We start from the raw sequence: 24,444 nt of genomic DNA on the forward strand, positions 1-24,444 counted from the left end.
ACAACAGGAACCGGGATTTGTTGGTCCGGGCAATGTTTTTCCACTCCTCAATTGTCCAGTGTTGGTGACCGCCTGCCAATGGAGCTTCTTCTTCTTGTTTTTATCTGACAGGAGTGGAACCCGCTGTGGTCGTCTGCTTCAATAATAGCCCATCCGTGACAAGTACTGACGATTTGTGCGTCCCGAGATGCCCTTCTGCACACCACTTTTGTACTGCGCCGTTATTTGCCTATTTGTGGCCCACCTGTTAGCTTGCACGATTCTTGCCATTCTCCTTCGACCTCTCATCAATGAGCTGTTTTTTGTTTATTGTCGCTCCATTCTCGTAAACCCTAGACCCTGTCATGCGGGAAAGCCCAGAAGGCCGGCTGTTTCTGAGAAACTGGAACCGGTGCGCTTGGCACCGACGATCATACCACGCTCAAAGTCGCTTAGGTCACTCATTTTGCCCATTCCAGCATTCAATCGATCAGTAACTGAATGCCTTGCTGCCTGTCTGTCTGATTAACATAGCAAGCCACGGCTACGTGACTCACTGTATGTAGGCGCAAGCAATTTTCGTTAACGGGCTGGTGTACCTATTAAACTGGTCACTGAGTGTATGTGATCGTATACAAATGTAGCCAAGGTTTTAAATTATTATGTTTTGGTAAAATATTATATTTGTTTGGCCTTCTTGCGGTCAATTGGCAAATTACTTCTAATTATGTTCTAGCCCTATGACCATCCTCTCAATAAAAAATGGTCCCGCGGCTGAATCTAGCTGATGGTCCCTGGTTTACAGGCTAATCTGTATGCGGACATAATATAATCTGTTCTCATGTTCTGCAGACACTCTGACGTGGGAGAGGCACTCATAACTCAGACACAATATGTTCTCATAATTATACACCATTAATGTGTGTACAGGGGACTGAGGGATTGTGAGGGAGAAAGATCTACCAGTTTTAGCACCCAAGAACACAATACAATATTTGGCAGAGCAGGAGAACAGTGTCTCTTCTCCAAGTCCTTTTTTGTGTATGGCAACAAGCCATGTGTATCCAAAACATGAAGTGTGAAGAGAGACTGTCACGTTGTCACAGCCACTTGGCTCTTGTTTCAATGCCTTTGTTTATATGCATGCGTGCATGAAAAAAATCATTTTGGTCTTGCTGCTCTCATTGTATTAGTCCTTCGTGCAGCACTGCCTCATTGCCTACCACAAGAAATGTGTGTGCAAGTCAAATCTTAAAGTTTGACTTGAGGATTGTTGAATATGCATTTATTAAGTAGACTTACTTAAGAGATCAGAGAAATAACAGTTTAGCTCCTTAATCTGTGTTTAATCTATCGTCTGACGTTACTTAAAGGCTGCAAAATGGCACTGAGCTCTTCCAGTTTCTGGTGTCAGCATGCAACACTCTGTGGCCTCACATTTCTATTTAAACAAGCAGTTAAATGCAGTGTATTGGAGTACGGAACTAACAGCGGTATGTAGGATACTTTTTCCATAGCCATGGTAAATTGAATGTGATTCACAGTGTTGTGACTTTTGTGACACTTTCAAGAGGTTATGGAGGAGCAGGCCTGGACGTCAGACAGTTATGCAGCTTGATTATTTTCTCCAGCTCTGAGCAGTTGGAACTTGGAACTGCTCTGTCTGACCTCCTTTTTAGCCCAACAGAAGAAGAAGAAAAATATATATTTTAGGGTGGGTTGCTCATGCTCAGCCAAGATTCTTACATCACTTCCTGTAGCATCTGGCAATGATCAGGGCCAGCCAGGGCAGACACAGCTAGGGAGGATGTAGCTTTCCCAGACTGTGCAAGCGCCCGTTAACACACAGCTACTCCAAACCAGACAGCTACTCCAGATGCAAGAACATTTTCAAGAATAGCTGTTTTGTAAATACATTTAACTTCTTCTTTTTTAGTTCTTTCCTCAATCACTCTTTTTCCACCCCTCTGTCTCCCTTTCTCTTCCTCATCCACCTTTTCTTTCCTTCTCTCCCTCTCAGGATGACGTAGGGTTGGAGGTGGGAGTGAGTAGCATCGAGCCGTAGCAGAGCAGAGATGAGTCTCACATCATGGTTCCTGGTGAGCAGCGGGGGCACTCGCCACCGTCTGCCCCGGGAGATGATCTTTGTCGGCCGAGACGACTGCGAGCTCATGCTGCAGGTGAGCACAGCTCCAACTGCTAGAACATAAACGTGATTCAACACAACACAAGCCCAGTCACTGTACTCACACTGTTAGACATAGAGCATACCTGAATTAATGACTACTTGGGATTCACAGACTGTTTGCAGAAAGTATCATAGTCTTTTATTATTTTTCTCCGTTATATGCTAGCTCCCAGGAGGGATCTGACCATTTTGATAAACGTTGATACGTTGGGCGGGGGCTGTATCTAAGGAAACACCATGCAACATAATCAGACAATGGCAATATGATATATCCACAGGCAGCCTGGTTTAAATACACAACTTCCTTTGTTTTTAGTGGAGCTGTTGGTGTTTCCAGAGGCTACGCCTGGCGCAGCTGAGCAGGCTGCTGCCGCTGTGAAAGTGATATGGCTGAGAGCACCTTCTTTATATCACACGCATGACCTCTAACCCCTGAGGATTAGGTCATGTGAACACAGCTAGTGACCCCTATGTTGCATGGTTTTAGGAGGAAGGGAATGCATCAAGCTCACTACCTTTTGGACAACCCTTTTGTTCAGTTTAAATGTGATATGTGCATTTTTATAATGCTATTTTACAACGCTTGTATCTCCTGAGGATAATGTATCTGAGCTTTGCAGGTTTTGAGATGGGTAAAATATTTAATTTATGCATGAATAGCTGTCATTCTTAGTACTATTTCATCTAGGGTCTCATTTTACCACCCCATGGAGTACCAGCCCTGACATCTAAGCAGGACTCAGCAGAGTACCAGGCTTGACATCTATGCAGGACTCAGCAGAGTACCAGGCTTGACATCTAAGCAGGACTCAGCAGAGTACCAGGCTTGACACATGAGCAGGACTCAGCAGAGTACCAGGCTTGACATCTAAGCAGGACTCAGCAGAGTACCAGGCTTGACATCTAAGCAGGACTCAGCAGAGTACCAGGCTTGACATCTAAGCAGGACTCAGCAGATTACCAGGCTTGACATCTATGCAGGACTCAGCAGAGTACCAGGCTTGACATCTAAGCAGGACTCAGCAGAGTACCAGGCTTGACATCGAAGCAGGACTCAGCAGAGAACCAGGCTTGACACCTGAGCAGGACTCAGCAGAATACCAGGCTTGACACCTGAGCAGGACTCAACAGAGTACCAGCCCTGACATCTATGCAGGACTCAGCAGAGTACCAGGCTTGACATCTATGCAGGACTCCGCAGAGTACCAGGCTTGACACCTGAGCAGGACTCAGCAGAGTACCAGGCCTGACATCTGAGCAGGGCTCAGCAGAGTACCAGGCTTGACAATTGAGCAGGACTCAGCAGAGTACCAGGCTTGACATCTGAGCAGGACTCAGCAGAGTACCAGGCTTGACACCTGAGCAGGACTCAGCAGAGTACCAGGCTTGACATCTGAGCAGGACTCAGCAGAGTACCAGCCCTGACATCTACGCAGGACTCAGTAGAGTACCAGGCTTGACATCTATGCAGGACTCAGCAGGGGTGTCTTCTGAGGAGAAGCCCTCCCTGAAAACTCTCACAACCTAAATATTCACATGAAACCTGATTATATAACCTCTTATCCCCCTCTATTCTGCCTCTTTGGTTCTGTGTTGTTACATTGCCTCATGAGGTAATTCAGACAATTGGGGAATTGTGAGCCACCAACCTCACACAGACCTGCATTTGTTGTTATCACAGAAGTCAGGAGTAATAGTATAAAGACTGATAGTAACTGAATGGGCTTTGTTTAGGAGTACTCAGGCAGGGCATGCTGCATGGGAATGGTAGTCTACCTTAGAGTGAGGTAGACTACCATTCCCATGCAGCATGGGAATGGTAGTCTGTGTGTGTGTGTGTGTGTGTGTGTGTGTGTGTGTGTGTGTGTGTGTGTGTGTGTGTGTGTGTGTGTGTGTGTGTGTGTGTGTGTGTGTGTGTGTGTGTGTGTGAGTGTGTGTGTGTCCACGCATGAAAGTGTGAGAGAGAAAGTCCCAGACAGAGATATTTATAGAAAGTGGGGCAGATACCTCCTGAGTTAGATCTATCCTGACTGAACTGGCTCCATAGGAAGTAGAGTGGCTGCTGCATTGCCAAGTGTAGCGCAGAGAATGGGTGTGGCGTAGTAACAGTATATCATATAATACTTATGAGAAAACGGCTCAATTCAATCTGTATCACGGAAGATTCAATTCACGGTATAGCGCAATTTAAATGTAAAAGCAATGTTCCCGCGTTTGCGGAGACTGCATTCACAGTAAGCGCTGCATATGTTGGCTCAATTGGAAATTACTTTTAAATTTCAATCGCACTTCAGCGCAGATCTTCAGCGCTACGAATTGAATCTAGGCCTTAGACATAGATTTTAAAGCAACATAGATTTCAAAGCAACGTCAATGGTTGTACAACTATTGGTTGTAGAACAATCCTTCAAAAAGTGTCACAGTACAACGATACAAATGTCCATTCTGTGCTCCTTGATGTTAACTCTAGGGCTAGGTAACACTGTTACAACTGACAAATCCACTATAATTGAGAATTTCAATAAGCATTTCTCTACGGCTGGCCATGCTTTCCACCTGGCCACCCCTACCCCGGTCAACTGCCCGGCACCCTCCACAGCAACCTGCCCAAGCCCCCACCATTTCTCTTTCACCCATATCCAGATAGCTGATGTTCTGAAAGAGCTGCAAAATCTGTACCCCTACAAATCAGCCGGGCTAGACAATCTGGACCCTCTCTTTCTTAAATGATCTGCCAAAATTGTTGCAACCCCTATTACTAGCTTGTTCAACCTCTCTTTTGTATCGTCTGAGATTCCCAAAGATTGGAAAGCTGCCGCGGTCATCCCCCTCTTCAAAGGGGGAGACACTCTAGACTCAAACTGCTACAGACCTATATCTATCCTACCCTGCATCTCTAAGGTCTTCGAAAGCCAAGTTAACAAACAGATTACTGACCATTTTGAATCACATCGTACCTTCTCCGCTATGCAATCTGGTTTCCGAGCTGGTCATGGGTGCACCTCAGCCACGCTCAAGGTCCTTAACGATATCATAACCGCCATCGATAAGAGACATTACTGTGCAGCTGTAATTCATCGACCTGAGCAAGGCTTTCGACTCTGTCAATCACCACATTCTTATTGGCAGACTCAAGAGCCTTGGTTTCTCAAATGATTGCCTCGCCTGGTTCACCAACTACTTCTCTGATAGAGCTCAGTGTGTCAAATCCGAGGGCCTGTTGTCCGGACCAATGGCAGTCTCTATGGGTTCAAATCTCGGGCCGACTCTCTTCTCTGTATACATCAATGATGTCGCTCTTGCTGCTGGTGATTCTCTGATCCACCTCTACGCAGACGACACCATTCTGTATACTTCTGGCCCTTCTTTGGACACTGTGTTAACTAACCTCCAGACGAGCTTCAATGCCATACAACTCTCCTTCCTTGGCCTCCAACTGCTCTTAAACGCAAATAAAACTAAATGCATGCTATTCAACCGATCATTGCCCGCACCTGCCCGCCCATCCAGCATCACTACTCTGGACGGCTCTGACTTAAAATATGTGGATAACTACAAATACCTAGGTGTCTGGCTAGACTGTAAACTCTCCTTCCAGACTCACATTAAGCATCTCCAATCAAAAATTAAATCTAGAATCGGCTTCCTATTTCGCAACAAAGCTTCCTTCACTCATGCTGCCAAACATACCCTCGTAAAACTGAGCATCCTACCGATCCTTGACTTCGGCGATGTCATCTATAAAATTGCCTCCAACACTCTACTCAGCAAACTGGATGTAGTCTATCACAGTGCCATCCGTTTTGTCACCAAAGCCCCATATACTACCCACCACTGCGACCTGTACGCTCTCGTTGGCTGGCCCTCGCTTCATACTCGTCGCCAAACCCACTGGCTACAGGTTATCTACAAGTCTCTGCTAGGTAAAGCCCCGCCCTATCTCAGCTCGCTGGTCACCATAGCATCACCCACTCGTAGCACATGCTCCAGCAGGTATATCTCACTGGTCACCCCCAAAGCCAATTAATCCTTTGTTCGCCTTTCTTTCCAGTTCTCTGCTGCCACTGACTGGAACGAACTGCAAAAATCACTGAAGCTGGAGATTCCCATCTCCCTCACTAGCTTTAAGAACCATCTGTCAGAGCAGCTCACAGATCACTGCACCTGTTCATAGCCCATCTGTATACAGCCCATCTATCTACCTCATTCCCATACTGTATTTATTTATTTTGCTCCTTTTGCACCACAGTATCTCTACTTGCACATCCATCTTTTGCACATCTACCATTCCAGTGTTTAATTGCCATATTGTAATTACTTCACCACCATGGACTGTTTATTGCCTTAACTCCCTTATTTGACCTTTGCACTCATTGTATATAGACTTTGTTTTCTTATTTTTCTACTGTATTATTCACTGTATGTTTTGTTCATTCCATGTGTAACTCTGTGTTGTTGCATGTGTCGAACTGCTATGCTTTATCTTGGCCCGGTCGCAGTTGCAAATGAGAACTTGTTCTCAACTAGCTTACCTGGTTAAATAAAGGTGAAATTAGGAGAAATTAGACTTTCCACACCAACTTAGAAGGTACCGTGCTAAACGGCTTCTAAAAAACAAACAGTTCAGAGTGCCAGCAAGATACTTAAACGTTTTACTGCTGAAATCATCAGGGTTGGAATGAAGGGAACAAGGAGGCTGTCTTTTAAATAGGGATCGTCTTTTCTTGTGTGGGTCTCTCTGATGACCTGGAGGAAAGAGAGGAGAAGACTGGGTACATTGTTTAGTGTGAGTCTGCCAACGGAAAATACGCCTAGAGGTCTGGGCCATGTGACTGTTTTTACGGCCACAGTCTTGTTGTCACATGGGTATCTCAGCAATGTACGGGTTAAAGATCCGTTGCATGGCTTCCCAACTCAAGGGTATCAGACTCAAATATGGACCACTCCCAACTAGGCCTCTTGTAGTTAGTAACAGTCAAATCAAAGCGTTATCTTTATGTTTGAAATACATTTTTTTCACGAAGGAAACAGTCTCTCATGCTGTGTTCTCTACAATACAGTATATACAGTATATCTACAATAGGTTTATGTGAGTGTGAATGGTATGTTTTATTTCTCACTTATATATAACAAGTCATTTTCGCCATAACACTTAGTTACTTCCAATTCCACAATGACATGCATGATTTTGTAGACAATCGCTCTCCCTTCCTTCTCCTGAATCACATAGAATGTTTTCATGCTCTGAACAGAGATAGAAAAGACGAGATTCCAGTATGCCTATGTGTGGGTGCTTTAGCTCTCTGTCTCTGAATGGATACTCGATATGGCTCGTCTCCTCTGTAGTGTGGGAACTGGGAGATATTGTTCTGTTGTAGGTGGGCTGTGTCTCTACTACAGAGTCAAGCCAGATCAAACAAGCCTTGTTATAAGACATGCGGTGTGGCACACAGAGATTAGGTGCATGGGATTGGAGATGAAGCTCCCAGCAGGCCACCTCTCACTTTCACTCGCTTCAGGGGAGAATCTTCATTCGAGATCTGTGCACTTACAATAAGTTGACGATTGTGTAAATCATGCATTGATGTAAAATCAAATCAAATTGTATTGGACACATGCACATGGTTAGCAGATGTTAATCCGAGTGTAGCGAAATGCTTCTAGTTCCAACCGTGCAGTAATATCTAACAAGTAATCTAAAAAATTTACAACAACTACCTTATACACACAAGTGTAAAGGAATTAATAAGTACATATAAATATATGGATGAGCGATGGCCGAACGGCATAGGCAAGATCCAGTAGATGGTATAGAGTACAGTATATACAATGGGTCAAAAAAGTATTTAGTCAGCCACCAATAGTGCAAGTTCTCCCACTTAAAAAGATGAGAGAGGCCTGTAATTTTTATCATAGGTACACTTCAACTATGACAGACAAAATGAGAGAAAAAAAATCCAGAAAATCACATTGTAGGATTTTTTATTAATTTATTTGCAAATTATGGTGGAAAATAAGTATTTGGTCACCTACAAACAAGCAAGATTTCTGGCTCTCACAGACCTGTAACTTCTTCTTTAAGAGGCTCCTCTGTCCTCCACTCGTTACCTGTATTAATGGCATCTGTTTGAACTTGTTATCAGTATAAAATACACCTGTCCACAACCTTAAACAGTCACACTCCAAACTCCACTATGGCCAAGACCAAAGAGCTGTCAAAGGACACCAGAAATAAAATTGTAGACCTGCACCAGGCTGGGAAGACTGAATCTGCAATAGGTAAGCAGCTTGGTTTGAAGAAATCATCTGTGGGAGCAATTATTAGGAAATGGAAGACATACAAGACCACTGATAATCTCCCTCGATCTGGGGCTCCACGCAAGATCTCACCCCGTGGAGTCAAAATGATCACAAGAACAGTGAGCAAAAATCCCAGAACCACACGGGGGGACCTAGTGAATGACCTGCAGAGAGCTGGGACCAAAGTAACAAAGCCTACCATCAGTAACACACTACGCCGCCAGGGACTCAAATCCTGCAGTGCCAGACGTGTCCCCCTGCTTAAGCCAGTACATGTCCAGGCCCGTCTGAAGTTTGCTAGAGAGCATTTGGATGATCCTGAAGAAGATTGGGAGAATGTCATATGGTCAGATGAAACCAAAATATAACTTTTTGGTAAAAACTCAACTCGTTGTGTTTGGAGGACAAAGAATGCTGAGTTGCATCCAAAGAACACCATACCTACTGTGAAGCATGGGGGTGGAAACATCATGCTTTGGGGCTGTTTTTCTGCAAAGGGACCAGGACGACTGATCCGTGTAAAGGAAAGAATGAATGGGGCCATGTATCGTGAGATTTTGAGTGAAAACCTCCTTCCATCAGCAAGGGCATTGAAGATGAAACGTGGCTGGGCCTTTCAGCATGACAATGATCCTAAACACTCCGCCCGGGCAACGAAGGAGTGGCTTCGTAAGAAGCATTTCAAGGTCCTGGAGTGGTCTAACCAGTCTCCAGATCTCAACCCCATAGAAAATCTTTGGAGTGAGTTGAAAGTCCGTGTTGCCCAGCAACAGCCCCAAAACATCACTGCTCTAGAGGAGATCTGGTGAAGGTGGTGAAAACCTTGTGAAGACTTACAGAAAACGTTTGACCTTTGTTTGCCAACAAAGGGTATATAACAAAGTATTGAGATAAACTTTTGTTATTGACCAAATACTTATTTTCCACCATAATTTGCAAATAAATTCATTAAAAATCCTACAATGTGATTTTCTGGATTTTTTTTCTCATTTTGTCTGTCATAGTTGAAGTGTACCTATGATTAAAATTACAGGCCTCTCTCATCTTTTTAAGTGGGAGAACTTGCACAATTGGTGGCTGACTAAATACTTTTTTGCCCCACTGTACATATGAGATGAGTAACGTAGGCTATGTAAACATATAAAGTGGCATTGTTTAAAGTGACTAGTGATACATTTATTACATCCAATTTGTAATTATTAAAGTGGCCAGAGATTTGAGTCAGTATGTTGGCAGCAGCCACTCAATGTTAGTGATGTCTGTTTAACAGTCTGGTGGCCTTGAGATAGAAGCTGTTTTTCAGTTTCTCGGTCCCAGCTTTGATGCACCTGTACTGACCTCGCCTCCTGGATGATAGCGGGGTGAACAGGCAGTGGCTCGAGTGGTTGTTGTCCTTGATATTTTTGGCCTTCCTGTGACATCGGGTGGTGTAGGTGTCCTGGGGGGCAGGTAGTTTACCCCCGGTGATGCGTTGTGCAGACCTCACTACCCTCTGGAGAGCCTTGCGGTTGTGGGCGGAGCAGTTGCCGTACCAGGCGGTGATACAGCCTGACAGGATGCTCTCGATTGTGCATCTGTAAAAGTTTGTGAGTGTTTTTTGGTGACAAGCCAAATTTCTTCAGCCTCCTGAGGTTGGAGAGGCGCTGTTGCGCCTTCTTCACCACGCTGTCTGTGTGGGTGGACTATTTCAGTTTGTCCGTGATGTGTACGCAGAGGAACTTAAAACTTTCCACCTTCTCTACTACTGTCCCGTCGATGTGGATAAGGAGGTGCTCCCTCTGCTGTTTCCTGAAGTCCACGATCATCTCCTTTGTTTTGATGACGTTGAGTGTGACGTTATTTTCCTGACACCACACTCCGAGGGCCCTAACCTCATCCATGTAGGCCGTCTCGTCGTTGTTGTAATCAAGCCTACCACTGTAGTGTTGTCTGCAAACTTGATGATTAAGTTGGAGGCGTGCATGGCCACGCAGTCATGGGTGAACAGGGAGTACAGGAGAGGGCTGAGAACGCGTCCTTGTGGGGCCCCAGTGTTGAGGATCGGCGGGGTGGAGATGTTGTTTCCTACCCTCACCACCTGGAGGCGGCCTGTCAGAAAATCCAGGACCCAGTTGCACAGGGCGGGGTCAAGACCCAGGGTCTTGAGCTTAATGATGAGTTTGGAGGGTACAATGGTGCTAATTGCTGAGCTGTAATCGATGAACAGCATTCTTACATGGTATTCCTCTTGTCCAGATGGGTTAGGGCAGTGTGTGGTGTGATTGCGATTGCGTTGTCTGTGGACCTATTGGGGCAGGAAGCAAATTGGAGTGGGTCTAGGGTGTCAGGTAGGGTAGAGGTAATATGATCCTTGACTAGTCTCTCAAAGCACTTCTTGATGACGGAAGTGAGTGCTACGGGGATAGTTATTTAGCTCAGTTACCTTAACTTTCTTGGGAACAGGAACAATGGTGGCCATCTTGAAGCATGTGTAAACAGCAGACTGGGATAGAGATTGATTGAATAAGTCCGTAAACACACCAGCCAGCTGGTCTGCCCATGCTCTGAGGACGTGGCTAGGGATTCCGTCTGGGCCGGCGGGCCTTGCGAGGGTTAACACCTTTAAATGTTTTACTCACATTGGCTGCGGTGAAGGAGAGCCCGCAGATTTTGTTAGCGGACCGTGTCAGTGGCACTGTATTGTCCTCTAAGCGAGCAAAGAAGTTGTTTAGTTTGTCTGGGAACAAGACGTCTGTGTCCGCGACAGGGCTTGTTTTCTTTTTGTAATCCGTGATTGACTGTAGACCCTGCCACATACGTCTCTTGTCTAAGCTGTTGAATTGCGACTCTACTTTGTCTCTATACTGACACTTAGCTTGTTTGATTGCCTTGCGGAGGGAATAGCTACACTGTTTGTATTCTGTCATGTTTCCGGTCGCCTTGCCATGAATAAAAGCAGTGCTTCGCGCTTTCAGTTTTGCGCGAATGCTGCCATCCATCCACGGTTTCTGGTTGGGGAAGGTTTTAATAGTCACCGTGGGTACAACATCACCGATGCACTTGCTAATAAACTCGCTCACCGAATGAGCATATACATCAATGTTGTTGTCTGAGGCTATCCGGGAACATATCCCAGTCCACGTGATTGAAGCAATCTTGAAGCGTGGAATCAGATTGGTTGGACCAGCGTTGAACAGACCTGAGCACGGGCGTTTCCTGTTTTAGTTTTTGTATATAGGCTGGGAGCAACAAAATGGAGTCGTGGTCAGATTTGCCGAAAGGAGGGCTTTGTATGCGTCGCGGGAGTTAGAGTAGCAATGATCCAGAATTTTTCCAGCCTGGGTCGCGCATCGATATGGAAGATTTGTGTGAAGTTAGGATATCTGTCACACTTCACTTAGCCATACCGGCAGTTAAACATATAAACATGCAAACATACACACTTGTTCCCTTACAGCTTCGAAATGGACTGGTATTCAAAACAGACAATATTACTCAGACCTAGGCTACTTGGCTAGAGCGATATCAGAAATGTTTCGTCTCTATACTGTATTGTATGTGTCTAGTCCCTGTGCTGTGGTATGTACTGTGTCACAGACACTAGTCTCTTGGTCTAATCTGGTTTGATCTTGTTTGATCACAAACCTAATCTACAGGGGAAGGTTTGCCCTCAACAAATGTGTATATGGCATCAGAATACAGTATCTGCTCTTTGAAATATTTCCCCATGTGTCCTTTATCCATAGTCCGATCATGATAGTGCCATTTTATAAATGTCATCACTCATGACAATTAGAATTATGACTGGAATTTGGCATTGAATCCAGAGATGCTGAAATTGTTATTTTGTTTAGTGTACATCCCTGATACATTGCCTAAAGTTTGCAGTATCTAGATGTTTCAAATCAAACTCTATAGAGCTCATAGGGTGCTCTCGGGAGATGGTAAAACATTGAAACTATCTATCTTGCTTCCTCCCTCCACACCCCCCTACATATTGTGTTATATGTGTTTGTGCTTCCATTTCTGTCTGTTTGAGAATAATACAGGGCCTAACTGTCTTGTAAAAAAGGGTGGCAGGTAGCCTAGCCGTTAGAAAGTTGGGCCAGTAACCGAAAGGTTGCTGGTTTGAATATCAGAGCCAGCAAGGTGAAAAATATGTCAATGTGCCCTTGAGCAAGGCACTTCAACCTAATTTGCTCCAGGAGCACGGTACTACTAAGGCTGACCCTCTAAAACAACATGTTTCACTGCACCTATCTGGGGTTTGTGATTATTTAAAAAAGTAGATATAAAAAATAAAAATAAGAATGTATTATGAATGGAAATATACAGTACATACCTCTGTGTTTCAAAAATGTAATCTGACTTTAACAATGCATGTTATTCCTCCTTCAAACACTGACATTGCTGCACGATTGGATGTTGATATGATAATGCACACTCTGTTATCTCATGTCAAAAACATTTCAAGATCAACATTGATGTCAAGTTATAATCTAACCATGTGTAACACCATTACTGTTGTGTTTGTGTTTACAGTCACGGAGTGTTGACAAGCAGCATGCAGTCATCAACTACGAGTTAACCAGCGATGAGCACAAAGTCAAGGACCTTGGCAGCCTGAACGGGGTGAGTGAGAGGAGGGTGATGGGGTAGGGGAGGAATAGAGAGAGATGTAAAGGGGTCAGTGGATAAAGGGACATTTCACCGCTGCTCCATTTCACTATATATGTCCATTAATGTGCTATTAACATATCATATGTGTCATAAACATTTTGAATTTCCTCACTACACGCAAATACGAGCGTTTCTGCATCTCACCAGTAGAAACGGGCCAGCTACATTTCCGGGCTGTAAGCAAACCACAATTTCCAGAATTCATATCGATTTCAGGACGTAGTACCACCCGTGGAGGTGTATCCAGTTGATGTGAGAAATATCAAAACATCTGTGTTTGTAGCCAGCACTTTCAGCCAGATGGTTTCGAAACGGAACTGAAGTCTCAACTAATGGGGTTGCCATGTCGACCGAATGTTGAAAAGTGACGCTATTCCATCGATTTTCCCCTTCGCTTCAAAGAGGAGGGCATCCGATCCGCCAACATCAGAGCAGCAGAAAAGAGGTCAAGCTGAGGTAATGTAGCTAACGATAACTAGCTAACTAGCTAGCATTGAACTTCATTTGTTTATCTAAACCAAACACTAGATGGCTAGCTTTCATAATACGCTGTCCAGACATTCCAAAATATATCAATGTAGTTAGCCAGCTGCTATCTGGTGATGTGATTTGTAACTTTGCAAGTAAACGTTAGCTTCGTTAGTTTACGTTAGCTAACCATTAGTTAGCTAACTAACTACCGCAGAGGCTAATGTGACTGTGTTATATTTAGAGTCCCATCAACATATGCAGAGGCATCAACATCAAGCTCAGCACCCGGAACTAGTGTAAGTCACTTTCTAAAATCTACTAAATATTTCCATGACTCCATGATGTCGTCATAGTTGGTGCGTTTACAAGTACAGTAGGCTGCAACTTCTACTGTATGGTGTGAGTGACTGACTGGTGTCCGTTGGGAGTGGGTATTGTGTGTGAAGGCATGATCTATTGACATGAGGGGTGTGGGTGGATGTAGTACCTTGTTTAAGTGTGTATTGGTAAATAAACTGGTAAAGAAAATGTTGGCTAATCACTGACTACTGTGTGTTCTACACACTAATCCTGCTGCTGATGACAGACCTTGACACCAGCTTTAGTAGTACAGAGCCTGTAGACCCATTGGAAGAAAGATTTTAGTTTTGAAATAGCTCAAACTCATCATGATCTGACTTTAAAACAAGCCAGAACAGCCAAAGGTATTTATGAAAGCAAAATCACCAATACACTGAACTGTCTACAAGACAAGTGCTCTTAAAACATTTCACACTCTTGCAGTCTGTTCTTTGGCATGGGGAGAGGGGCTGTTGGTATACTCTTCTATCCTATTCACTCTATTGTTGGCAGTGCTTTTCTACCCAATACCCAACTGTAGGTGCTCATACACAACAATACTCGACTAGACTGTCTACAAGTCAAGCCCCCCCCCCCCCACGTTTCACATATTTGCTAACAGCCTATTTCAATGCCCCATTATTGACTCTGAGTGTAACACATTTTATTCTATGGTTACACATCCCCATGATCAGTCTTCATATCTTTCCAGGAGACTTGCAGTACAAACAAATCTTCTGCAAGAGGTGGAATCAGTGGGTGGTGAAGAAAGTGTATGAGAGGCTAGTCCACCTGGCTGTGGAGTGCAGGAAGAACCAGATGGTTGTCTACAAGGAGCCAGAGCCACAGCCACAGCCCCACAAACCCAACATCGCCTTAGCGCAAAACCAGCTGCCATTACCCTACACAAGAAGAGGTTCACCAGCTGAAGAACATTCTAGAACCTGCCTGGAACATTCAACCAACACAACATCCATATTCAGTTAGACTGATGTTGTAGTATAATATAGAATGCCCAGTATGCGCACAACTGCATTGTGATATTGCTACAGTAGCTGTGGTACAGTATGTATATAATGGTGTTTTATATATTTTTGAAACTGTACTGACAAGTGACTAAATGATTCCAGCTGTATAAGAAACCAATAAAGAGTTGACTTCAACTTCTGGAGCAGTTCATTCTAATATTCATGAAATGTATTTGGATCAACTAGCTTCAGTCTTACTGCTAAAACAAATTATGCAGGGAGTTGGTGTAGCATTTGAACTTACATTTGTTGGCAAGTTAACATGTTTCAATAAAACAGTAGATTAGTCTGTCAATGTAGCAAATACTGTAAGTAGACATGGCTTGTATTCAAGAAAAAGTTTATTTGCTCAGGAGACCGAGGTGAGTTTACATAGCAGTATGCAGGAACAGTTATGGAAATGTATGACATATACAGTAGAAGAAAGATATACCACTAACGCTTCTAATATATACTACAGATCTACAAAGGGAATACATGCATGTGGTGTGTTTGGGTGGTGCAGTGAGGTATTCGGAGTCACTTTGGTACAACGGGAGATTGTTGTCATGGGACCTGTCACATCTCTTCAGAGTCATCATCTTTGTATCCAAGCGGTATTGTCTTTGAGAGAAATAAGAAAATGCTATCACACATTCATGGTAAATCATTGTGCACTATCTATATTGCTATTGTAGCAGCATGGTGTAGAATATGAGACATCTCAAAAACAGATGTTAGCTAGCTAGCTACAACACACAGGTATAGTTACTCTAAGACTAACATGAGTCATAAAGCCAATGTCATTCCTTTACCCTTCGCCATCATCAAAACATTTATCCAGTTTTGCTCCTGAGAGGCACTGAGGCTAGCTAGCTATAACATTAGACTACAATACATTTTAGGTATTGCAAATGTACAACTAGTTTGGCAAGCTTGCCTTGTAGTGGTACTAGCAAGCCGAAGCATGACCTGAAAAACATTCCCGTGTGTAAGAAGAGAGTTTATATTGCTAGCTAGCTACCGGCAACAAAACAGCTTACTCGTTTGTCAATTGCCCTCATGAGTCCTGGTCTAGCGGGTCTAGGCTGCCACCGCTGCTATTTGGTCTTGCAATTATTTGTCTCACTGTCTCAACTCCTCTTCAGTGTATTCCAGCTCAAATAAATAGGCATCTATGTTCCTATGTAAAAGAACATTAAAACATGTTTTTGTCATCCTGCTCTTCTTGAAAGGAGGAATCATCAGAAGCAACCACTGTAGCTAATTATTTAGCAATCCCGGGTAGACGGTAACATAGCTCCTGTGAACCTGTAAACTGTTACCGCTCCCATTTGGAAAAGCCTGCCTTTAAGGGTGGGAACAAGGAAGTAGGGCTCCCGTTAGGCTGTAATATTTACAAAGCCAGGGAAACGGAAAATTAGTCAACCTAAATATCCTGAAATGGCCTGGCAGATAGGCACATGGTTGAGACAAGTCCAATGGCTCTATTGAACAAGCACAACCATATCTACTCGCTGCTAGCTTGATCGTACAATCCGCGAAACCCAAAGACCACAATAATTGCTACAAAACATGACTCAATTCATTTTTAGATCAGACAGCAGGCTCAAACAACCAATGACGTCATTGGTTGAACTCTCCCTGTGCGAAAATAGAAAATACAGCTATAGTGCATAATTATGTCTGAAACACAGTCTTATCATTCATAATTATGTAGGGAGACTGGACAAAACACCCCAAACTTTTGAGCGGGGAAGTTTCCCTTTAAGTTCTTCATCTCTAGGCTAATAACATTTGCTCCAGCTTTGACTTGAGAGGGCTGGGTTTATTACCTTATCTGTAAATGTGTGTCATATGGCATTAACAGAACGTATTCTCATATGATGTGCCCATATTCTACACCATGATCTTTTCACGGCAGAGTAAAACCATGTTGAAGTGCTCTTCCCGCCACATGGTGTGAGTAATGTGTTAGTTAGGCCTAGTTCTGCTGATGACTCAGTGTGTAAATCACTCAGTGTGTAAGCTAACCCACTAGCTTGGAACCACTGTGACACATTATCTCAGGCAGGAAGCTGAAGTCATAACCTCTTTCTCCTGAATCATGCTCCAGCATTCCTCCCCCACAGTCCAAGGGCCCGTAGCGACAGGAAGTAGCACTCCATCCCATGCTGGGCCAATCAGAGCCTGACTGCTGAATGACCTGCACATCTAGCTCATCTTTAGGATAGATCTTGAATCATAAGGAAAGTCAGCGGTATGACTTATTAGGTGTATACTCAATCTGTCTCTCCAGGACACTGTTCTGATAAATCCTGATAACAACAACAGCTAGTCTATAGTCATAACTGCATCTCCTAAATAGACATTGTAACAACCTCCAAGCAAAGATTTAAATGGCCCAATTTAACCCTGCTTCTCTTTTAGAGTGACATTAAATAGCGGCCTTCTGAGTGGCGCAGGGCACTGTGGCGCAAGGCACTGCATCTCAATGCTTGAGGCGTCACTACAGACCCGGGTTCGATCCCTGGCTGTGTCACAGCCGGCCGTGACTAGGAGACCCATGAGGCTGCACACAGTTGGCCCAGTGTCATCTGGGTTAGGGAAGGGTTTGGCCGGCCGAGATTGCCTTGTTGCTCCAAAGACTCCTTGGGGCTGGCTTCGGGGTTAAGCAAGCAGTGCGGCTTGGCAGTGCCGTGTTTTGCAGGATGCATGGCTCTCGACCTTCGCCTCTCCGATTCCATACAGGAGTTGCAGCGATGGGACAAGAATGTAACTACCAATTGGGGTAAAAATAATAAAAGAGGGACTTAAAATAGAGAGCTTGTGAGGCGTCTGTTTATCAAACTAGGCGCTCTAATGTACTTGTCCTCTTGCTCAGTTGTGCACAGCATTGTACCAGATCTTCAGTTTCTTGGCAGTTTCTCACACGAAATAGCCTTCATTTCTCAGAACAAGAATAGACTGACGAATATCAGAAGAAATTTATTTGTTTCTGGCCATTTTGAGCCCGTAATCGAACTCACAAAGGCTGATGCTCCAGTCAATCAATAAATCAATCAAATGTATTTATAAAGCCCTTCTTACATCAGCTGATGTCACAAAGTACTGTACAGAAACCCAGCCTAAAACCCCAAACAGCAAGCAATGCAGGTGTAGAAACACGGTGGCTAGGAAAAACTCCCTTGAAAGGCCAGAACTTAGGAAGAAACCTAGAAAGGAACCAGGCTATAACGGGTGGCCAGCCCTCTTCTGGCTGTGCTGGGTGGAGATTATAACAGAACATGGCCAACATGTTAAAATGTTCATAGATGACCAGAAGGGTCAAATAATAATAATCACAGTGGTTGTAGAGGGTGCAACAGGTCAGCACCTCAGGAGTAAATGTCAGTTGGCTTTTCATAGCCGATCTTTCAGAGGATCTCTACCACTCCTGCTGTCTCTAGAGAGTTGAAAACAGCAGGTCTGTCCGGTGAATTGGTCAGGGTTCCATAGCCGCAGGCAGAACAGTTGAAACTGGAGCAGCAGCACGACAAGGTGGACTGGGGAGTCATCAGGCCAGGTAGTCCTGAGGCATGGTCCTAGGGCTCAGGTCCTCCGAGGGAGAGAAATAAAGAAAGAGAGAAGTTTTTCTCTCTTTACTCAATTAGTCTAAGGAAGGCCAGTTTTATTGCTTCTTTAATCAGAACAACAGTTTTCAGCTGTGCTAACATAATTTCAAAAGGGTTTTCTAATGATCAATTAGCCTTTTAAAATGCTAAACTTGGATTAGCTAACACAACGTGCCATTGGAACACAGGAGTGATGTTGCTGATAATGGGTCTCTGTACGCCTATGTAGATATTCCATATAAAATCTGCCGTTTCCAGCTACAATAGTCATTTACAACATTAACAATGTCTACACTGTATTTCTGATCAATTTGATGTCGTTTTAATGGACAGAAAATTTTCTTTTCTTTCAAAAACAAGGACATTTCTAAGTGACCCCAGACTTTTGAACGGTAGTGTATATTCCAAATATAAACACGCATACAAAATAAAATTGAGTTGTCTTTCCTTTTATAATGTCACTTTGGCTGGTTCTTATGGGGGTAATGGAGAGACCTGCAAGAAAACCAGAAATCACATTTACTTATTATTTTTATTGTCCTGATCTAATACAACCCTGATCCAGCCATCACCCTTTTCCTTTACGTTTTTGATGATTTGTATCTGAGAATGAAAGGTGATATGATTGTATTCTGGGTTAAGTGTAGCCTGAAATTAAGTGTGCTGGGAACAGTTTCCCTAAATTCATTATGTATTTACCCGTGGGGGTTTTAAGCAATGAGAACTGGGCTGGCATGCCTGGCACTGGAGAGAGTCAGAGAGCAGTGAATTTACAATGCAATCCATGTTCAAAAAGGTTTTCTCTCTTTTCTCTCCATACAGACATTTGTGAATGATGTTCGAATCCAAGAGCAGATGTATATCACTTTGAAGATCGATGACAAGTTAAGGTTTGGATATGATATCCTTTCAATCATTCCGTCATTACAACCTTAGTGACACAACAGTACTTCAATCCCTAAAAACATGTACCATCTGTTAATTTAATTGCTCTCGTCCCACTGATCATTTGTCAAGCTGTCATTCACTCTATTGTGGTTTTGGCCTTGAATGACAGTTGTGTTTGTATAATGAAGTGGCTGTAAGGATAGTTGCAAACAGTGATAGATACAAACAAGTGTCTTTCCTTAACCTGTCTCACATACCAACCTGTTCACGGTGGTGCGAGGCGAGATGACTGTCCCAGACGAGGCTCTGCAGGTAAGACACTTCCTGCCTTGCTGAACTCCAGACACAACACACATTACACAACACACACCACACAACCCTTTACATGTTGTGCGAGATGGCGTGTATGCAACCTTCACTAGACACAGACCTACATGTACAGGGCCCCCAGAAAGTATTCACACCCCTTGACTTTTTCCACATTGTGTTGTGTTACAGCCTGAATTTAAAATGGATTCAATTGAGATTTTGTGTCACTGGCCTACACACACTAAACCATAATGTAAAAGTGGAATTATGTTATTTTTTTTGACTAATTAATAAAACATCTAAAGCTGAAATATCTTGAGTCAATAAGTATTCAGCCCCTTTGTTATGGCAAGCCTAAATAAGTTTAGGAGTAAACATGTGCTTAACAAGTCACATAATAAGTTGCATGGACTCACTCTGTGTGCAATAATAGTGTTTAACATGATTTCTAAATGACTACCTCATCTCTGTACCCCACACATACATACATCTGTAAGGTCCCTCAGTCGGGCAGTGAATTTCAAACACAGATTCAACCACAAAGTCCAGGGAGGTTTTCCAATGCCTCGCAAAGAAAGGCACCTATTGATAGATTGGTAGAAATAAAAAGCTGACATTGAATATCCCTTTGAGCATGGTGAAGTTGTTAATTACACTTTAGATGGTGTATCAATACACCCAGTCACTACAAAGATACAGGCGTCCTTTCTAACTCAGTTGCCGGAGAGGAAGGAAACCGCTCAGGGATTTCAAGATAAGGCCAATGGTGACTTTAAAACAGTTACAGAGTTTAATGGCTGTGATAGGAGAAAACAGAGGATGAATCAACAACATTGTAGTTACTCCACAATACTAATCTAAACGACAGAGTGAAAAGAAGGAAGCTTGTGCAGAATAAAAATATTCCAAAACATGCATCCTGTTTGCAACAAGGCACTAAAGTAATACTGCAAAAAGCAATTAACTTTTTATCGTAAATACAAAGTGTTATGTTTGGGGCAAATCCAATACAACACATTACTGAGTACCACTCTCCATATTTTCAAGCATAGTGGTGGCTGCATCATGTTATGGGTATGCTTATAATCGTTAAGGACTGGGGAGTTTTTCAGGATAAAAAATAAACAGAATGGAACAAAGCACAAGCAAAATCCCGAAGGAAAACCTGGTTCAGTCTGCTTTCCACCAGACACTGGAAGATGAATTCACCTTTCAGCAGGACAATAACTTAAAACTCAAGAGTTGCTTACCAAGAAGACTCAGAGTTACAGTTTTGACTTAAATCTGCTTGAAAATCTATGGAGAGACCTGAAAATGGTTGTCTAGCAATGATCAACTACCAATTTGACAGAGCTTGAAAAATAATGTTCACGCCCTGACCTTAGAGAGCCTTTTTAATTATCTATTTGGTTAGGTCAGGGTGTGACTTTGGTGGGCAAATCTATGTTTATATTTCTTTGTTGGCCTAGTATGGTTCCCAATCAGAGGCAGCTGTTTATCGTTGTCTCTGATTGGGGATTATACTTAGGCAGCCCTTTTTCCCACCTTCAGTTGTGGGATCTTGTTTTTGTACAGTTACTGTGTAGCCTGCAGAACGTTACGTTTGTTTATCTTCTTTTTTTTGGTGTTCATCAAAATAAAGAAAGATGTACGCTTACCACGCTGCACCTTGGTCTCATTCCAACAACGGATGTAACAATATGAAAAGAATAATGGGCAAATATTGTACAATCCAGGTGTGCTAAGCTCTTAGAGACTTACCCAGAAAGACTCACAGCTGTAATCACTGCCAAATGTGATTCTAACATTGACTCAGGGGTATTGACTCAGGGGGTTGAATACTTACAGTATCTAATCAAGATATATTAGTGGTTTATTTTATTTTACATATGTTAGAATTGTTCTTCCATTTTGAGTAATTTGTGTAGATCGTTGACAATTAAATACATTTTACTCCCACTTTGTAACACAACAAAATGTGGAAAAAGTGAAGGGTTATGAATACTTTCTGAAGGCACTGTGCACAATATCTATTTTGTTCTCAATATTGTGCTAAATATCTCATTTCTGCTAAATAGGAAAATAGCACCGTTTATATCATAGTATAAAAAAGTGTTTTTACAGTCGTGGCCAAAAGTTTTGAGAATGACACAAATATTAATTTTCACAAAGTTTGCTGCTTCAGTGTCTTTAGATATTTTTGTCAGATGTTACTATGGAATACTGAAGTATAATTACAAGCATTTCATAAGTGTCAAAGGCTTTTATTGACAATTACATGAAGTTGATGCAAAGAGTCAATATTTGCAGTGTTGACCCTTCTTTTTCAAGACCTCTGAAATCCGCCCTGGCATGCTGTCAATTAACTTCTGGGCCACATCCTGAGTGATGGCAGCAGGACCCCTGAGCCACTTAGTTATCACTTTTGCCTTATGGCAAGGTGCTCCATCATGCTGGAAAAGGCATTGTTCATCACCAAACTGTTCCTGGATGGTTGGGAGAAGTTGGTCTCGGAGGATGTGTTGGTACCATTCTTTATTCATGGCTGTGTTCTTAGGCAAAATTGTGAGTGAGCCCACTCCCTTTGCTGAGAAGCAACCCCACACATGAATGGTCTCAGGATGCTTTACTGTTGGCATGACACAGGGCTGGTGGTAGCGCTCACCTTGTCTTCTCAGGACAAGCTTTTTTCCGGATGCCCCAAACAATCAGAAAGGGGATTCATCAGAGAAAATGACTTTACCCCAGTTCTCAGCAGTCCAATCCCTGTACCTTTTGCAGAATATCAGTCTGTCCCTGATGTTTTTCCTGGAGAGAAATGGCTTCTTTGCTTCCCTTCTTGACACCAGGCCATCCTCCAAAAGTCTTCGCCTCACTGTGCGTGCAGATGCACTCACACCTGCCTGCTACCATTCCTGAGCAAGCTCTGTACTGGTGGTGCCCCGATCCCGCAGCTGAATCAACTTTAGGAGACGGTCCTGGAGATTGCTGGACTTTCTTGGGCGCCCTGAAGCCTTCTTCATAACAATTGAACTGCTCTCCTTGAAGTTCTTGATGATCCGATAAATGGTTGATTTAGGTGCAATCTTACTGGCAGCAATATACTTGCCTGTGAAGCCCTTTTTGTGCAAAGCAATGATGACGGCACGTGTTTCCTTGCAGGTAACCATGGCTGACAGAGGAAGAACAATGATTCCAAGTACCACCCTCCTTTTGATGTTTCCAGTCTGTTTTTCGAACTCAATCAGCATGACAGAGTGATCTCCAGCCTTGTCCTCAACAACACCTGTGTTAACGAGAGAATCACTGACATGATGTCAGCTGGTCCTTTTGTGGCAGGGCTGAAATGCAGTGGAAATGTTTTTGGGGGATTCAGTTCCTTTACATGGCAAAAAGGGACTTAGAAATTAATTGCATTTAATCTGATCACTCTTCATAACATTCTGGAGTATATGCAAATTGCCATCATACAAACTGAGGCAGCAGACTTTGTGAAAATTAATATTTGTGTCATTCCCAAAATGTTTGGCCACGGCTGTAAGTAGACTCATGAGCTCATAGCTTGCCCCATGCAAATATAACTTTGGGCTGTGTGTGTGTGTGTGTGTGTGTGTGTGTGTGTGTGTGTGTGTGTGTGTGTGTGTGTGTGTGTGTGTGTGTGTGTGTGTGTGTGTGTGTGTGTGTGTGTGTGTGTGTGTGTCAGCATTAGATGAAAGATTATATTTTTTACCATGTACTCTGTCTTCCACTGCTGTGTCTCTTCCACTCTCTCTCTCCCTTGCCCCCTCGCCCCCTCACTGTCTCCCTCCCTCCCTCTTTTTCCCTCCATCAGCATGAGAAGTTCACCAGCCAGCTCCAGCTGAGTAAGAAGCCTTCCAACGGTGAGCCCACCAAGTCACCTGCCAAATCTCCTCCCAAGTCTCCTGCTAAGACCCCCAAGTCCTCCAGCTGCAGACCAGCCGAGAGCAAGGCAGCCGAGGGGACCATGGAGCCATCAGCCAAACCTGCCGAATCACACAAGGGAGATGACAAGATGGCAGGTGAGAGCAGGAAGCACATATAAGAGATGACATGCATCTTGTACATTACGGTATGATCCAGTCATTTCAGGGAATAACTTAATGGGATATTTCATTGTTGATCTTCAAGTGATTCAGTCATGACACAGTATTTGGAGATTTGGCCCTTTCTGCATCCAAGTTGTGACTAGATTCATAATTCAATTTTATACCGATAGCATTTTAGAATCAGTATTCTAAATGAGTAAGCAACGATTGTCATGATCCCACCGTAGATGATACAGTATAGATAGACATGTCATCTGAAAAGACTAATAAATCTCTACTTTTCACTGCCTGTCTCCTCTGGAGCTTTTTCTTTTCATTTATAGGCTGTAATAAAAGAGTGAGGGCTTAGGGCGGATGTTTAAATAACACATTGTAAATCCAGCTGAATCTCATTAAAGCAACCTTAAAAACAACACAATAATCTGAACAACTGTCCCTGTACCACTGGAGGGTCTTATCTGATTGGCCAGCCTAGCATGCTCCTGGGCCCACTATCAGTAGCTGAATGAGTATTATTCCAATCAAATAGCTATAATTATCTACAGGAGGCAGTAGAGTGTCTGCAGCTGCTCCCGCTCTCCTCTGTTTCTGTTTCTGTCATCTCTCCCCTGTGCTTTTGGCAG

General features: G+C 43.4%; 1 protein-coding gene and 1 long non-coding RNA gene across 9 annotated transcripts in view; both read left to right on the top strand.

The window, feature by feature from the left end:
• The window catches only part of LOC139376843 (centrosomal protein 170Aa), a 67,344-nt gene that overhangs the window by 9,069 nt on the left and 33,831 nt on the right, over positions 1-24,444 (top strand). For all 8 annotated transcript variants that reach the window (XM_071119794.1, XM_071119795.1, XM_071119797.1 and 5 more), the window contains exons 2-6: positions 2,000-2,159; positions 12,989-13,078; positions 19,380-19,458; positions 19,699-19,757; positions 23,587-23,794. In XM_071119794.1, coding sequence (XP_070975895.1) covers positions 2,055-2,159; positions 12,989-13,078; positions 19,380-19,458; positions 19,699-19,757; positions 23,587-23,794 — 541 coding nt within the window. In that variant the 5' untranslated portion in view covers positions 2,000-2,054. The remainder of the gene's footprint in view (positions 1-1,999; positions 2,160-12,988; positions 13,079-19,379; positions 19,459-19,698; positions 19,758-23,586; positions 23,795-24,444) is intronic.
• Positions 13,314-14,817, top strand: LOC139376845 (uncharacterized). The gene is made up of 3 exons (XR_011627965.1): positions 13,314-13,582; positions 13,839-13,893; positions 14,649-14,817. It is a non-coding gene; the product is annotated as an uncharacterized lncRNA (long non-coding RNA).

This window comes from Oncorhynchus clarkii, chromosome 20, assembly GCF_045791955.1.
Source record: "Oncorhynchus clarkii lewisi isolate Uvic-CL-2024 chromosome 20, UVic_Ocla_1.0, whole genome shotgun sequence".
NCBI lineage: Eukaryota > Metazoa > Chordata > Actinopteri > Salmoniformes > Salmonidae > Oncorhynchus > Oncorhynchus clarkii.